This window comes from Colletotrichum siamense, assembly GCF_013390195.1.
Source record: "Colletotrichum siamense strain Cg363 chromosome Unknown KSG_Cg363_contig05, whole genome shotgun sequence".
In the NCBI taxonomy this organism is placed as follows: domain Eukaryota; kingdom Fungi; phylum Ascomycota; class Sordariomycetes; order Glomerellales; family Glomerellaceae; genus Colletotrichum; species Colletotrichum siamense.
The window spans coordinates 4,356,694-4,373,567 of record NW_023501018.1 but is presented as its reverse complement, the minus strand read 5'-3'; the positions used below and the strand labels follow the sequence as shown (position 1 = coordinate 4,373,567).

General features: G+C 48.8%; 5 protein-coding genes across 5 annotated transcripts; 3 read left to right on the top strand and 2 right to left on the bottom strand.

Moving 5' to 3' along the window:
• Positions 1-436: 436 nt before the first annotated feature.
• CGCS363_v008728 (uncharacterized protein) lies at positions 437-1,290 on the top strand (the record flags this gene model as incomplete). Its single annotated transcript, XM_036640577.1, has 2 exons — positions 437-877; positions 943-1,290. The coding sequence occupies 2 exons, from the start codon at positions 437-439 to the stop codon at positions 1,288-1,290; spliced, it is 789 nt and encodes a 262-aa protein (XP_036494282.1).
• A 2,071-nt stretch (positions 1,291-3,361) lies between these two features.
• On the top strand, positions 3,362-4,363 carry AQY2 (Aquaporin-2; the record flags this gene model as incomplete). The annotated part of the gene is made up of 3 exons (XM_036640576.1): positions 3,362-3,691; positions 3,760-4,060; positions 4,134-4,363. 3 exons carry the CDS (start codon positions 3,362-3,364, stop codon positions 4,361-4,363), a joined length of 861 nt encoding a protein of 286 aa, XP_036494338.1.
• A 3,467-nt stretch (positions 4,364-7,830) lies between these two features.
• Positions 7,831-9,269, top strand: CGCS363_v008726 (uncharacterized protein; the record flags this gene model as incomplete). Its single annotated transcript, XM_036640575.1, has 4 exons — positions 7,831-8,048; positions 8,105-8,369; positions 8,428-9,202; positions 9,262-9,269. 4 exons carry the CDS (start codon positions 7,831-7,833, stop codon positions 9,267-9,269), a joined length of 1,266 nt encoding a protein of 421 aa, XP_036494339.1.
• A 968-nt stretch (positions 9,270-10,237) lies between these two features.
• rha1 (Rhamnogalacturonan acetylesterase) lies at positions 10,238-11,041 on the bottom strand (the record flags this gene model as incomplete). The annotated part of the gene is made up of 1 exon (XM_036640574.1): positions 10,238-11,041. The coding sequence occupies one exon, from the start codon at positions 11,039-11,041 to the stop codon at positions 10,238-10,240; it is 804 nt and encodes a 267-aa protein (XP_036494341.1).
• A 4,073-nt stretch (positions 11,042-15,114) lies between these two features.
• On the bottom strand, positions 15,115-15,924 carry apf9-0 (FAD-linked oxidoreductase apf9; the record flags this gene model as incomplete). The annotated part of the gene is made up of 1 exon (XM_036640573.1): positions 15,115-15,924. The coding sequence occupies one exon, from the start codon at positions 15,922-15,924 to the stop codon at positions 15,115-15,117; it is 810 nt and encodes a 269-aa protein (XP_036494442.1).
• Between the last annotated feature and the right edge of the window lie 950 nt (positions 15,925-16,874).

Sequence of the window (16,874 nt, the reverse complement as noted above, 5' to 3'; positions counted from 1 at the left end):
TCTGTTGGTTCTCCTCATGGATGGTTCTTGGCGAAGACCGTTAACCATTCTTGGTGACTAGGCAAGGATGCTGGTTCCACGCTCTGGGGGCTGGGTGTTCCGGGCCGTCCGGAGACCGAGCCGGACAATCTGGAAGGTCGCATCCGAAGGCACTTGAGCATTCCAACTCTTACGATTTTGATCAATTACTGCATGGGACCAGCCAGGTTTCGGTGAGATGCGGAGCATCTAATCTCGCTGCTGGAGAAGCCAACAACCAACCACGTGATGGGATTGGGCCGTTTCCCTGACCCTTGCCGAGCCACCAACAACGCACTTCTGTCGCCCGTTGGATGTTTCTGGCGGGTTTCTACTAAAGAGACGGAAATGCCCAATCCTGATTCTTGGTTCCGCCAAGTAATCAGCTCCTACATTCAAATCACTATCAGCTACAAACATGGGTTCAATTGGGAAAAGTGAGCCCGTCTTCCTCGTCGTCACTGGAGCGTGGCACCCGCCTGCATGCTATGAGCCCTTGAAGACTGATCTCATCTCACTGGGATACGAATGCATTATCCCGCATATGCCATCGATGGGCCATGGCACCAACGGAGTTACATGGGAAGCCGACAAAGCAAAGATTATCGAGGAGGCGACATCTTACTTCAACCAGGGGAGAGAGGTCATTCTCGTGGCACATTCTTATGGAGGAGTGCCGGCAACTGTCGCCACAGAAGGCCAAGGAACCCAGGAGAGAGCCGCACGAGGATTGAAAGGCGGTTTCAACTCCATCATCTTCGTTGCAGCTTTTGCCGTTCCTGTCAGAGGATGGGATCTTCTCACGACCTTTGGCGGGGCTTGGCCAGACTGGCAGGATACCTGCGAGTCCTACACGAAGGTGAACCCTACTTAATTGCAGTGCAACATGGTAGCTCGACTGCTTACCAAACGTATTTCCCGCAGAACAAACTTTCAACGGTGAATTTGAAGGGTTCCAAATTGTTGTACAATGACACTTCAGAGGAAGAAGCAACAAGGGTTTTTAGCATGTTGTTGCCGCACTCCCAAGATGCATTTGAGACCGGAATCAATTTCATTGCGTCGGATATCGTCATACCGAAGACGTATCTCTTATGTGAGAACGATCTGGTCTTTCCTCTGAGCCTTCAAGAGGCACTGGTAAAAGGCACCCCTGCCATGCAAGAAGAGAGAATTGCAGCTGGACATAGCCCTTTCCTGGGAAAGAGCGAGGAGCTGGCGCGTAAGCTAATCGGAATCTCCCAGAAGGCCGGTTCGGCTCAAGCCGCGTAATGGGTTTTGGGACACCACATTGTTAAATACGACAAAGAATTTGATCGAGGCTTTCGTTTGAACTAGATGCGGGCTAAGGCGCATTCCACCCAAGCCACTACCCCGATCCAATCGCGTGCGACGGTGCAGTTGTGGCTGCAACCGGGCTGATCCGCATTTTGATTTCCGTGAATCCCACCTTGCCACACCAGGCCGATTGCCTGTTGAAGCGACACTGGTACCGCCAACCTCCAGGATCGCCTCTGACGACGCCGTTGCCCAGCACCAACGTCAGCTGGATATTTCGTATTACGAGCCAAAGCTAGGGGCATAATTTTGGGTTGAAAGGTTCTTGTCAAATGAATATTAGATCAAGATAGATGGGATGAGAACCGTCCGGTCATACCATTCATCCCGATTTATGTATGCCGCATAGCGGTAGGTAAAATGAGGAATTTTCTTAAGCATGTCACTCGCGCCTGGCGTTCGATCGGGTAAACTAGCTCGTTGAGATGTCTCGGAATAATGATGTTTAGCCCCGGACAATTTGATCGGCGATCCAAGGGATGATCCTGGATCTTGGGACAGACAAGGGTTGGCAGCCTCTTCCTCCAGCTACAATGTGAGTGGTCTCAATAAAGTAGCCCAGGAACATTGAAGTACTCAAACTAGAAATATTTGAAGAGATCATGTTTCTCGCTTCCATATACGCAGCTGCTCAGCCGCTTGGCTACGCTTGATCATCATCAGCGGACGCTACAAGTAGGTGCGGCTGACCCGGAACATTGGCCGGAAACACAGATTCCGATGCATATGACATCGCTACGAATTGATGATGATAAGGCAGATACGTAGTCGTTTGCGTAATGTCCGGAGCACTGTTTTGATAACTGAGCGGACGGAAGATTGATCACGATCTTGATACCACCTCATCGAGGAGGCCGACGGTAACAAAGCCGCGATGCTTACTTCTGCAGATTCTGTATCAAAGTGAGTCCACAAGAAAAATGAATGACAGCTGAAAGGCAGTGTGAAACCACATGAATCCAATAGTCCAAGATCCCCACGATAGCTGACCCCGCATCTTGGCAACCACGATGACGACGCTAAGAACCCGAGGATGCGGCCGGCCGGATCTACTTGCCATCCAATCGGCGGTGAACCGCAGGTACGACACTCATAAATCAGACCGACGCAAGCGGTTTATGATACTACCAGGATTGCGTCTCATGTCAGCGCAATTGATGCCACTCTGATCAAATCCGACGGGAGGGATGACATTGCTGCTATCAACTCAATACGGAGTCTCGAGCTTAGTGGGACTCCGTGGGGGACCGGACATGAGAAGCTTCTGGACAATCTGTATGGACTCCTAAACAGGTTGTCATATCTTCTTTCCGACATCACATTCGCGACGTCATCATTGAAAATGATCAATTTGTCCGGAGTCTGCGCAGCAGAGCCGCGTTAGTCCCAGCCTCATTGCAGCTGCTCCTGCACATAGATGCCCGAAGAATCCGCTCACACCTCGACGTCCTGACGTTCAGGGCTGTGCGGGGGGGAAGATTGCCTATGACACTGACAGATGCCGCAACCGAGACATGTTCTTCATTGGCAATGATGTCCGTGGCTTCAGAAGCTAGTCGCCTATGGGCAGGCTGTGCGCGCTAAGTGCCGTTAAGCCCTCGCTCGTATTTGATCTGGAGTTGAGTCCAGACCTGATTGCTCGGCTGCCTTTGCCCGGTAGCATGCGTCTCGTGTAGGTGGCGTCACCGGCGCTGACCAGTGCCTTCAAGACACGGCGCCGCTTTGGGTTCGCTGCCATACTTCGAAGGTCGGGGCACTGCCGGATGCGGGTCTAGTGTCGTAACGGGCGCTTGCTTCGGAATGATTCCGTCACCCGTCCATGCCTTTCTTTGACGGAGTAAAAACAGAGAAAACATGTAAAGTGACGGGCAAGGACCGGCATTTCATATAAACACAGACATGTCTCAAATTAATATAGAGCTCGTGGCTCTTAGACCTTCTTCGATACTGGGGTCCCGCCCTCAGTTAAATATTCCCCGACCCTGATCAGACATCGACCTTCACCATGCCGCGACTACTATCCAAAATGAAGAATCCTAAGCGAGTCATCCAAAAGCTGGCGAGCGATGGCGACCACGACAATACCCTCCCGATGCTTAGCATCGCCGATACCACAAGGAACAAGATTGTATCAGGATTAGGAGAGTTCTGCGGCACTTTTCTTTTCCTGTTCTTCTCCTTCGCCGGAACGCAAGTTGCCAATGTGGTAGCAGCAGCCAGTGCATCTGAAGATACCCTGACAGTCATCCTCTTCGTCGCCCTATCCTTTGGTGTCTCGTTGACGGCCAACGTTTGGGCATTTTACCGAGTCAGTGGAGGGCTATTCAATCCCGTCGTAAGTGAAATCAATCCTATCCAATGTCTCTCTCTGGGTGACCTTTGTCTAATTCGCTTTTCCCCAAGGTTACGCTAGCCCTCGTAGTCTGTGGCGGACTACCGGTACTCCGTGGCCTTCTCATCCTGCCCGTGCAGATAATAGCTGGAATATGCGCAGCAGGCATCGCGTCTGCTATGTTTCCCGGGCCTTTGGTGGTCGACACGCTTCTTGGAAACGGGACAAACACCGCACAAGGCTTTTTCATCGAGCTGATCTTGACCGCTCAGCTTGTTTTTGTCATATTGATGCTTGCCGTTGAGAAACATCGCTCAACCTTTCTTGCACCTGTCGGAATCGGCGTGTCGTTCTTCCTGTCGGAACTGGTTGGTGAGTAGTCCATGAAGACATCACTAGAACATTACGAAGAGCAGAACGTGCTAACAGTTTATTCAACCAACAGGAGTCTACTTCACAGGTGCGTCGCTTAACCCCGCTCGGTCATTTGGACCAGCTGTGGTCAATCGCCAGTTTCCAGGTTATTTCTGGATTTACGTGTTCGGGCCTACGTTCGGGTCTTTACTAGCCTGCTTGCTGTACGCTGTTCTGCGGTGGTTGAGGTATTATGAGGTCAATCCTGACCAAGATGCGGACGGTCAGGACGAGGATGCTGAGGCGGCTGCGAAGGATTAATACAATCACGTTGCATTATGTATACAAACAACCTAGTCATTTGAATGTTCATACTAAAAGTTCAACATTAAATACTACCAAAATTGACCCATACAACGCCTCCCATCGATCATGCAGTGTGCATTCGTGACACCTTTCCTTCACGTAATGAACACGATTCGATACCGTCCTTCTGGGATTGGTTTCACACACAGGTTTGCATAACATCGCCGGTTATGCCATTCGAATGTTGTTCCTCTCCAGTTCCTCTTCGCCCATGTGTTACGTGCCAAATAGAAAGCGGAGATCGCGGAGATAATGTTTTCCTAGTGCGCTCTAGTGAGGCTGCTGCATATCACTCCGAACGTCTCGCGGGTTTAGTAGTTGCTCTATTGGTTCTAACATAGCATGCAAAAAGTCCTAGTTGTCAGCACTTACCATTAGGAGAGTAGTTAAATCCGGGTATGCCAGGTCATTTCAGGTCAGTTGCTTATATACTTCGACTTCTTGTCCTGTGCATCTAGTTGTCCTACTAAAATTCACTTCTTCTAATTGATTGCCGTCAGAATGGCGAGCTCTAACAACACTCAGTGGCAGTTGACGGAGGTTAAGAGCCCAAACCTAGACCAGCCTGTGCCGGTGGTCGCAGCTCTGAACTTGCCTTACGTGAACAATGGCCACAGGTTTCAGACCCTTAACATCTACCTTCCGAAGACGAATCAAACAAACAACCTCGTTGGACAACCAGTCGCCAATCTGCCGACATATTCACCTGCCAACGGCATTCCTTGTTGGCAGCATATCCATGGCGGGGCATGGCGAGACCCTGAACTCACCTCAACTTCTATTGAACCTGCCGCGGCTCATGCCTTTGCTGGCAGCGACACGAAACACCCAATCACTGCGATCATCTCAATGAACTATACGTTGTCGCCATTTCCAACTCATCCAACTTTACCTTACGATCCGACTAAGGGAGATAGCTCAGATCCGTCGAGAGATGGGCATCATCCCGACCATATCCGCGACGTTCTTCAAGGATTCGCTTTTCTACGTACGCTTGGTCTTCATGATGATTCATACATCCTTTCAGGCCATAGTGCTGGCGCATGTCTTGCCTTCCAGTCGACTCTCCGGTCACCACAAGCCTGGGGCCTCGACGCTACTATGGAGCCCCCTCGGCCCGTGGCGGTTGTGGGAATGAACGAATTGTATGATCTGCCGGGTCTTGTACATGACTTGGGGTCATCGCATGCTAGCCTCAAGGAAGTCTATCAAGGATTTCAGAGCATCACATTTGGACCAGACCAAGCAAAGTGGGAGGCCCCAAGTCCGTCCCATGTCCCTGTTGATGAGCTCGAACAGAGAGTCAAGTCCGGAAAGGCACCGCGCCTCATCATGATAGATCAGAGCGCGGAAGATCAGTTGGTTCCGACGAATCAGGCCGATAAGCTTGAAGCTCGCCTGAACGGAATTGGCGGTTTGCGTGTGGTCAGAGGCACTCGATGTGAGGGCCGGCATGCAGCTCCCTGGGAGGAAGGGTACATGATTTGGAATAATGTGCAGGACATCTTGAAGCATCTTGGGCAATGAATACCATTGCATCGCATTATTTATACACCATTTACCTGGAGGAACTCATCCAGAAATTGTTATCACACACTAATTGGGCGTAGATTTGCCCACGCTCGAGGGACAGATTTTGCCCCTAGAAATTAACATATGGAGGCATCCTGATATCCCAGCTCAAATGTGACCATCCATAAGAAGATGACCCCAACCACGGCTGATTCTTCCAGAGTCACCTCTAAATGCAGCCAATGACTACAGAGACAATACACGCCAATCTCCCATCATTCCCTTGGGCAATTAGTCGTCATGAGCCCCAACACCAGCCACATCTCGTGGCCATGGATGGCAGACCAGTGGCGGAAAGTCGCTTTTGATCCAATGGCATCCCAAAAAAAAAAAAAAAAGGTCGCAAAGGGCTCAGCGATGTGGCACATTGCTAACATCAGCTTAGAGTAGAGCTTGACTGATTGTTTCGCGGAGATTTGCAAGTGGCGCCTCAGTGGGTGGCTTGGGGAACTTCTTCATCGCGAACCCGCATGAACAGGACAAACAGACGAATGCTATCAAGTTATTTGACCGTTGTACACTGCCCCGATCCAGAACAAATTGATACTGACAGGCGGCGATCGGAGGGATGACGGTCTGATTCGGGGTCAGGATTGGGGCAACCCCCTGCAGGATGCCGATCAGGTGTGGGTCGCCGGGGCCGATCCCTTCGGCTTACGGCGGAGGAATGTCTGACCTACAGGGACCTACAGGGGTGAGCCCGATTATTCGCCCCGGGCAGGCGGTTGCAAGGCGTCTGGGATGTGCAAGGCTGACTTTGGATTTTAATGAATGCCTGGACGGGAAGTATCTCATTCATTTACAGCACCTTGTCACACACATCGTCCCAACTACACGTACCTGAGCAGGGGCTTGTGAAAAGGGAAGATTATTGGTCAATTGGTTTCCTCCTCCAATTCACTCGCCCCACGTCGGACATGTCCGAAGGCTAAACAAATGGACTGGATTGTGCATACTCACGTGGCTCGGGAGCCGAGCCATTGACTGCACTGCAATTTGACGACCAAGGGGCTCTGCCACTTCACGTAAGGCTTCCTTAGGGATGCTGCGAATTTGACCACGTTCATAGCAAGTGCGCCTTGGGACAGGAACGCTTCTATTGGTGGCACTTACGAGTTGAACGCATGTTGAAAAGTATCTAAGCGTACATGCATGTGCTGTTGGAAAGGTATTGTGATGGCTTCTACCATGATGTCTCAGCCCCATGACATCTTGCCTTATCATTTGGCCTCTTTTCAACATCCATTTCAGTTCCGTTGGATGAACCTCGGTCCTCGAAGCCCCTTAATAAGAACCCCTTGTCAATTCTTATTTGTGAACGCGTTCCAGCGTACCTCTGAAGTCAAAACAAGCACTCCACATCACACTATTCGAGGCCCTGTGACTCTTTGTGCCGATTGGACACCAAACGACATATCGCAGAAGGGTCTAGAACCACTCAGTCTCATGACCCTACCTCACGAGGTGCACCAACTGGCTCTACCGTTCTAGGTTGACTGTCATCTCGGGCGCAAGCAGGGGGAGAACTTTTGAGGCAGCAACATTTGGCTAAGTATAGCAATCACAGCCATCTTCTCAGTATGAATTCTATCTACAACTGCTACTTGAATGGTCATATCAGGTATCATATAACGACCACACTTCACATATTTTAACATCCTTTGCTCCAACCAAATCATTGCAACCCTCATATGTTCATGGTCAGCAAAAGCAGCCCTGGTGCATTGACAAAAGGAATACTTCAATTGTGGTTTGGAAACATCGATATTTAACAAACCAAATCAGAGAAATTCCTCATTCTGGATTCCAACACATCAGTTGCGCAAAGCCACAGACTTCCAACAATCGTCATGTCAACTGATCAAGACTACAACACGGCAGTACCTGCCGGCCTTCCGCTCCGCAGTCTTGATCATGACTTCAATAACTGCGATGGCAGCATTTTATGTTACGAGCAAATGCAGTCGCTGACACTCCACAATCCTCTCTGGCGCGAATATCTTGGAAACCGCATAGGGTTAGAGCGCCGTTACGGTGAACTGCTTCACTCTTATGAAGAAGCTTTCGCGTAGGTCTCTCATTCTCATGGTATGACAGCCTGGAAGACTACTAAGAGACGGCTAGAGCTTACTTTGGAGGGTTTTACCCCATTGACTATGGGGTTACCACCAGCAAGGCAATGAACCCAGACAACGTTGTTAAAATCATCTTGACTCTCACGGAGATCTCCATGTCTGAGTCATCAGAATCATCTGAGAGTCCGTTTACGGATGAAGACGACACATTAAAACGACTTGGTTGGGAGGACATCCAGGCAAAACGACCTCGATGGGCCCTTCTGTCGGACACGTACGCGGCTGCAGCCTCTACCACGGTCTCAAGCTCAGTAGTATGTAAGTCTTCCCATAGAATATGAGCAATGGTGGGCCTAACAGAGAAATTTGAAGAAGCCAGGACTGAGATTTTCCTCAACCCAGAAACCTTACGGTCACGATCCGATCCTCCTCCACACTGAAGGCGTGTCGGATGACGAGCTCAGAGATCAGCTCTATGAAGCCAAAGACCAAGGCTGCATAGGAATCATTATTGAAATCGTCGAAAACCAGTACAACGGCCGAATTCTAGACCCTGGACTGTTGGCGCGCTTGGCTACATTATGCGCGGAGGAGAGTCTCCTACTTGCCGTGGACGAAACATTAACCGCGATTCGTTGCGGTGCCCCCTTTTCGTTTCTCAGAGAAGAATACTCCCATGTTGCAAGCCCTGATATCGTGTTCTTTGGGAAAGCTATAGGCATCCAAGGTACAGCTGTCGATTTCGATGGCCAGTTCCTGAAGAGGTTGGGCATTCTCGGAATATCGCGGACGGTGGCAGTCAAAAGGTGGCAGAGCCAGTTTCAGAAGCCAGTTGCTACCGCGGACCTCATCCATGCCTTGACTACACTCGACTTGACCATCAGAGGAAACCTTGCAATGGTCAGTCGAATCATTGGCCAAACTATCCGCTCATTTATCCTCGAACAGGCCGAAAAGCGAGGGCATGAAGTCAAGCCTCAAGATATTCTGGGCGGGTTAGAAAGCTTGATTTTCGTGCGAAAAGACATTGGTGGCGAGTTTCTAGTCATGGGTGCTAAGACAGCGGGATCGTGGATTCCGTGGGTGAAGTGGCTACCGAGGCTTGAATCGGACATGTCCAGAGGCGAGGTTCTTGATGAGATTATCGGTACTGCAAGTCACCAGGCTCGAGAAGATTTTTCTGAAATGTTGGTTCAGAAAGGTCAGAGGCCTAGCTGGTGTTTCTGGTGTGGCAATCAGACCAACGCTAAGAAGACTGATTGGTGCCGGCGGTGCTGCATTGCCGTCTGTGACGACGATATTTGCGGCCGTCACTTGGCCCATCATAATCACATCTAGTTGTGGTTCACATAAAACTCGGCCAGGCAGGGCTATATATAAGTCACGCGCTATCAATTATGCTGATGCAATTAAGGCGCTAGGTGGGGTTTGCAACGCAATTATGAACGCACAGGTTGCGTACGTTTCAATACATAAATAAACTTCCTTCTTCTCGTTATATCTTATAGGTACAAGCTGCTTTAACACAGGCGCCATCTAAACATTTAGCTGCACGCGCTGTTTAGCCCCGACAAAAAGGAATGCATATGATCTAGCCCGGACTTGAACCGGAGACCTTCAGTGAACCAGGAAGAACGTCCGAAGACATTCTGTGCTGTTAGACTGACGTGATAACCAACTACACCACCAGACCATTTTCATTAGTTGTGTAAGTTCATGGGAAAGATTTTCTGAGGACAGATCGCAGCGGATCGTGAGTCACATGCGGAGTTTCATCAGGCGCCGGAGACAATAAAGGTGGGGGACGAGAGTATTCAGACACTCGCCGATTTTTTGTTGGATGGATGCTATTGCGGTTTGCCAGTGAATGGGAAACAAGTTCGTAGTTCCCTAATCCCATTCAAGCCACGCAGTTCTATGTCTCAGATGAATTATTTTTCGAGAGAGGGGTCTTGGTTCGGACATAGATGTGAGCACTTGAGATGGGGGCAGAAATGTAGAGTGATTCAGTAGATACGGCTAGGCTATGCACAGGAGCGCCTAAATATGTACAAATGGAGCTTCCGTATAATATTTACAGTGAATAAGGGATTGAGCTGTCCTCTGCTCGGCCCTGGCACCTCTCCAAGCAAGGCAATGCAGCTTTTTCAATTGACTCTGGGCATGAGAATCAACCGTTCGTTTAGTAAACGATCTTGACCGGGGTCTTGACATGAGCGGCCAAGCTGGTGGTGCCGTTCATGTTCTGGGAGATGGCCTGAACAAAAGCCTGGGAGCTCAAGTCGGCGCCAGCCGGGCTGGTGTGGGTGTTGTCCTTGATGTAAAGAGCGTTGACAGCAGTAGCTCCCATCTTGCGGTACATGTTGCTGACGGCCTGGTGGTGGTCGACAAAGGTGACACCGGAGTCGGCCAGAGTGTTCTTCGCCTTGAGCTGCATAGCGACAAAGCGAGAGGGAGTGCCAACCCAGCTGCCGGTTGACCACTGGTTCTTGGGGGTTTGAGAGCTGAGAATGACGGTGACACCCTTGGCTCTCAAGAGCTTGGCAGCCTGGATGACGTAGAAAACGAAGGTGTACACGGTCTCGCCGGTGGTGTCGGAGACGCAAGTCTCAGTACCCTCGCCAGGGCAAACGGAGCGACCGTTGTCGTTGGAGCGGGGCGAGCCGACATCGTTATGGCCGAACTCGATGACGACAATGTCTCCGGACTTGACTTCGTTCGCGACGTTTTGGAAGCGGCCCTCGTTCCAGAATGAGCGGGAGGAACGACCGCCAATGGCTCTGTTAACGACGGCGATGTTCAGGTACTTGGAGACATACTGTCCCCAACCATCCATCTGGGAGTCGCTGCTGCGGGCCATGGTGCTGTCGCCACAGAGGTAAAGAGTGGGCGCGCGAGCCTCCAGCTGGGCAGGCTCGGGTGCGGGAGCAGCCGTGATCTGCACGGCGCTGAGTGCCAGAGACGCGAAGATTGTGGAAAACTTCATGATGACGATCTGCGGTTTGCACGGGCCGGAGGGTCGAAGACAGTGGTATAAGTGGGCAGCAAAGAGAAACTGGCAGTGATCCACGGACTCAAGCAAACGGCGGAGACACAGGTGATTTAATACAAATATTTCTGAGCAGTGAGCTCAATCTATTTCATCGGGAATATCCCCGATTGAGTTGCAGCTTCCATATCGAGAATGGCGTAGCTTGGTTCCGCTCCGGTCGGCCGAGCTTTTCTTTCATATACGACGTGTCCTGCCAAGCTATTAGAATGTTCTTCCGCCAGTCGCGATGGTTTGGAGGAGGCACAAGGCGTTGTTTACTCTATGTTTAATGCGACATTGGGTGGTTGCGGGAGTAAGCTTAACTCTACTTGAGACCATTAAGCACGTTTAGAATTGCAAGGGCTCTTGAGGACCCCCGCTGACCTCGGATCTGGGCGGCTGCTTTGGGACGGTTGTAACCTGCCAAGAGACAAGGTCTTGATGAATTTCTTCCTGTTGGGCAACTTTTGTCCGCGCCTTTGCGGAGTTGGCTCTAGTGGCTTGGCAAAATGGTCGTAAAACTAAGAACTCCCGGTAGACAGCAGTCATCTCCGCCAATGGCGGTGAGAAACGTTGAGAGTTAGCGGGGAAATGCCGATCTGTCCTGGAAACCGCTCTGATTTGGGACGAACGTGTGAACACTCGGCGGAAATTTGACGCGAGAAGCTGAAGGCGTGAAGACGTAAAGCTTCTACGAACGCAACTGGCTTTCAGCTCAGCTCAGCTGCAGTCCTCAAAATAACCTTTGCATCCTGGTCAAATGCCTATCCGAGGTTACATTCGCTTTGGGCTGTCATCTAAGGTTAATGAAGGGATGGCGAGTGAGGAGGTCGCCGAGACATCCTGCGACGTGGAATTTGGGTTAAGGATGCGATCCGTCGGTAGTTCGGAAATGTAAGCCCGATGCGCCCCAATAGTTTACTTTCTCTTTATTGACAAGACCCACTCATTCGATCTCACCATCCGGGCCTGCCGCTTCGTGCAGCTAGCTGGAGATAGTGCACCGTTCACTTGGGGATGTGCTTGTTCGGTCGTCAGACTGTTAATGACAATGATTTAAAGGATGTTGACTCCCAGGAGTATCTGCTCCGCGGAAACGGAAGTGCGTCAATCCCAATAGCATTCGCCTAGCCTCAATAGCACCAGAGACACGTTCATTGTCCCGAAGACATTCATCGTGCCCGCATGTTGCAAGTTCATCACAGCAAACTCCTGTACTATTGATTGTTGGCCACGCCAGCTGCTCTTATGTGGCTCGGCATTGGGCTTTCGGCGTTTCGCCCCAGACATTTCCATCAAATAGTACCTACAATGTGATTTTGGACTTACTGAACACTTTTGCCTGCAATCTAGAAAGAAATCCAGTGTGCTCTTGGGGCAACAACCCTCGTCTTGCTCCGTCATCTATTACCTTAGTTGTCCGGCCATTTGGGGAAAAAGGTATGCCGATGGGTTTTCAGATAGGCGTGTGGGTGTCTCTCCTAGCTGTAGCTATCGCTAGATCTTTCGAATATCAATTCTCGCGTTGCCATATATGTCAAGTCAATAGGCGTACATACGTAACTCCCGCCGGGAAGAGGCTTTCCTGCTAGATGCCATCGAATCGAGAGGTCTTTTGTGGCCGCTTCGGGCGGTACCTTGAGGTGAAATAAAGCCGTTTATATCAGTCGCATTCGCTGTATTCAAAAGCATTAGATTGACCACAAATTTGACGCGACGCATTTCAAGTATCACGCAGTCTACATGCATGCCAACCAAAGTAGCAATACTAACTAAGTAGGTAGCTGCGTGGAAAAGACTCGATCGGGGGCTTCTTGTGTTCTAGCTAGCTATCATTACGGACGAAAACGGAGTCCTCATTGAATGTCGATATCTTCCTCGCTCTGCTTCACATCGATTGGAAACTCGGGCGGAGCATTTGAATCCTCTGGGGGCTGAATTGAGGCCCTATCAACGGAGAACGGCTGATAAGACCGGGTCCTTCGGGCAAGTGGGGGCGCCTTCATCGGAAACCGGAGTTTGTCGAAAGCGCCGATCGGTACATAACACTTCGGCCTGGTTAGAATCGCTGCCGGCTCGTCAAATGATACTGTCAGTTCGTAAGCGACTTGTGCAATATGATGAGGTCTTCACTAACTCATGAGCCTTCCATTAAAATTCATTGAGTTCCTTGTACAATATGCTCTGATTATCCAGACAAACACGGCGTGAAGCACGACGCGGGCAACTGATCGATCTGAATCCATAATCCATTCTTTTTTCCACGGCGATCTAGGCATGTAACTTCTGAAATAAAGTGGGGCTTGATAATAAATACGCGTGTAAGGCAAAATTTGGATCTCACAAGGCCTCAGCCACGATGTACGAAACAAGCACCAACCCGCATCTAGCCCCATCTACAGATACCCTTAGTGCAAAGACTGCGAATATGAATCGCGCCCCGGCACAAACCAGACCTTTCTACTTGCAGCCTTCTTCTTACTTTTTGCAGACCCGCGTATTGGCTCTTTTCCCTCCTTGACCTCTTCTTGATTCATCTCATTCCGCGCAATATCACTACCGATGCCAAAGCAGCAGCATGATCATCACCCCGGAGGTCGTCGGTCCCACAAAAAGTCGAGAAATGGCTGTGCCGGGTGCAAGCGGCGGCACATCAAATGCGACGAGACCCGCCCAGAATGCCGGAACTGCGTCATGAGCGATCGGGTCTGTTCGTTCCTCAAGACTGATACAGACGAAGAAAAACTACCGACTGGAACAGTCAAAAGTCCCTCTCCTCCGAGCAGTGCGGCGCCAAATGTCGCCATCGTTCCTCAGCAGTTGACGAGTAGCCTTCATTGCGACTCGCCAACATTTACTGTGGCGCACATGGTGTTCCTTCATCATGCCGAGTCTCACATGGCTGAGTTCATGGCTCTGAGGGGTAATGTACGGCCTATGATAAACGCCGCTATTGAGCATGCATTCACAGCTCCCTACCTATTGAACGAACTTCTTGCACTGTCTGCGCTCCATCTATCTACACAAGGTGGTGCCGAGGCACGCTTGTTCAATCACCAAGCCACCGAGCTGCAAACGCGGTCTTTGGAACTGTTCTCTGAGGCCAAGGGCGATATTTCAGACAGCACCTACATGCCCACGTTTATTTTCGCCTCGCTACTAGGCATTCATGTCCTTCATGAGACGCTGAAAACAGAATACGGGACACTGGCAGACTTTGTGAAGAGTTTTGTTAGCTACTGCCGTCTTCATCGAGGCGTCCGAGCCGTGACAGGACAATATTGGTCAGAGATTCTGCAGTCGGACTTGAAGCCTTTGCTGTACATTGCAACCCTCTCGAAGCAGACAGAGTCACAATCACCGGGCACAGAAACCGATCAGCTGCGAGAGTTTCTCACAAGGATGACAGCGTCGTCAGAAGCTACAGAGGCTTGTCTAGGTGCACTGGCTGGTGTCCAATGGGTTTTGGATATGGCCAGACAGGAGCCAACAAGATACGATGTCGGTGTTCACGCCGTTATGGCATGGCCCTTATATGTTACAGATGGGTATATCGAGGCTCTTCATCAACATCAACCAGAGGCTCTCGTTGTGCTAGCATTTTATGCTGCTACACTGCACAGGTATCGGCAGTACTGGGCATTTGGTAGTTCTGGATCCTCTGTTGTTCATCTCGTTGCCAGCAGCATTGGGTCATTCTGGCAGGATATTCTAACCTGGCCTCTGCAAGTTTTGATAGAATCTTAACTCATGCCGTGCTCAAGAATGGTATGTGTCTTGTGTTTCAATATTTTCATGAATTTGAGGGGCAACTTGGTGATCACAACTAAGGGTCCGTATCAAAAGGTGGATCGCTCAGTTAGAAGATATGGGCAATCAGGATCATTTTGGTTATTAAGACATACACTAATTTACATGATCGATGATCTATTCTAGATGCTCTCAAGGTGGACCCCTACTCCCAAAACCATCCGTCCGCTCTAAGCTCTCAGCGGCTGTGAAAACCCCTATGCAGATGCCCAGTGTATTTACGACATGCGACACAATCTGCCAGTGTCCAGATTGTAGTCCCACATGTGGCTTCCAGGGCCTGAAAGAACGAACATGCTAGCAGTAGGGTCGTACTTCTGCTTGACATCAAATAGACGATCGTAATTCCCACCGAAAAAGTCCTCCTTAAAGTTGGTGTTGAAAGGATTGGCTTCGTTGAAGTATGAGCCAGATCCAGGTGCCCACTTACGCCAGACAGCCTCCTTGTTCTCTTCAGTCCATGCAGCTGCGGTCGCCAAAGCATCTTGGGGTGTGGAGTCTGTAATATTGACGTACGCCCCAGTGCTGATGAGGTGGATGTACGCTGCTCTCCAAGCTGGCGTCACAGCTCCACGCATCTTTTCCTCAACCTGGTTCGTCCCAGGGCCCCCTTGGAGCCCAAAGATGAGGGAGGAAGCGCTTCCTTGTACCTGCGAGGTGGTAATGCTCTGTAGATGAGAGCGCAGTGTGTCAAGAGGAATATCTGTCAGCTCCTTGCGGCCGAGGAGACGACTGGAGATCAAACTGATTTGTGCCACCGGCTCCGATGGATTGTTGAGGCTGTCGACGAAAGCCATGTATGAATCGAATACCGTCGGGGTTGAGATGGTTACGGACAGGCCCTGGCTTGTTTCATTTCCCAATACGCGTGCTTTCACTGGTTCCAGAGTAGAAACCAGAGTGCTTGCGGTAGTGTTCAAGCCGAAGAATGTGAAAGATGCCCTGATACCCTTGCTAGAGTCGCCAGTAGACACCTGAGAGCCCATAACCGTCGTTGCTGTCCCAAATCCTGCGATGCCTAAGTCCATGAGGTCGGGAAGGGAGCTTGTGAGACTCGCGAATGCGTCCCAAGATGCGGCGAGAGCTTTCGCTGTGCTGTTTTGTGGCAGCGACAGGGAGAATGTAGACTGGACCACGTTTTGAGGTATCGGATGAGTGCTGGAATGGGGTTTAGTGGGCCCACTGGATTTTTCGGCGTTTTTGGCGTTTAGAGGCCAGATTACTAGCCCCCTTAAGGGGCGAGAAGTTAGCTAAAATATTATTATTATCCTTATAGAGATAAGAAGCTTAATTTACTCGTTTTTTAGTAGATTTTTAAGCTTTTTATCTTATTTTTTTTATTTTAGATCTATAAAGAATATAAAAAGTCTTTTCTTTTTTCTTTTAAGATTATAAGCTTTAAAATTATAGAGTTATATAGTTAAAATAGTTTTATATACTTTTAAATATATATATATTATTATATTATATAGCTTTTAGTTACTTAGTTTATAACTATTTTAATAATACTTAGAAATAGATTTATTCTCTTTTTTAAATATTTATATAAAGTATTAGAAGAGAGTTTACTTTTATATTAAGTAAATAAATTAAAGCAATATATATAATAACTATAACTATTATTATTAACTAAATAATATTAAAAAATATAATATATTAATAAGAGTTAAATAGTTATTTATAAACTTAATTTTTAGTAAATAGAAAAATATAATAGCTAAGTATAATTTTATTAGTAAGAATAGAAGAGATATAAAAAAACTTTAAAAAAAACCTTAAAAGTATTATAATTTATATAGTAAGGAGTATTAAATTTTTATTTATTTCTACTCTTATTATTTTTTAATATTATAAGCTATTAAAACTAAATTAGATCTACTTAATAAGCTTTTTAAACTAATAAAAATATAAAACTTTATAATATTTAAATAAAATAGTTTTAAAAATTAATAAGTTTATTATAAAAAAATAGGATAAA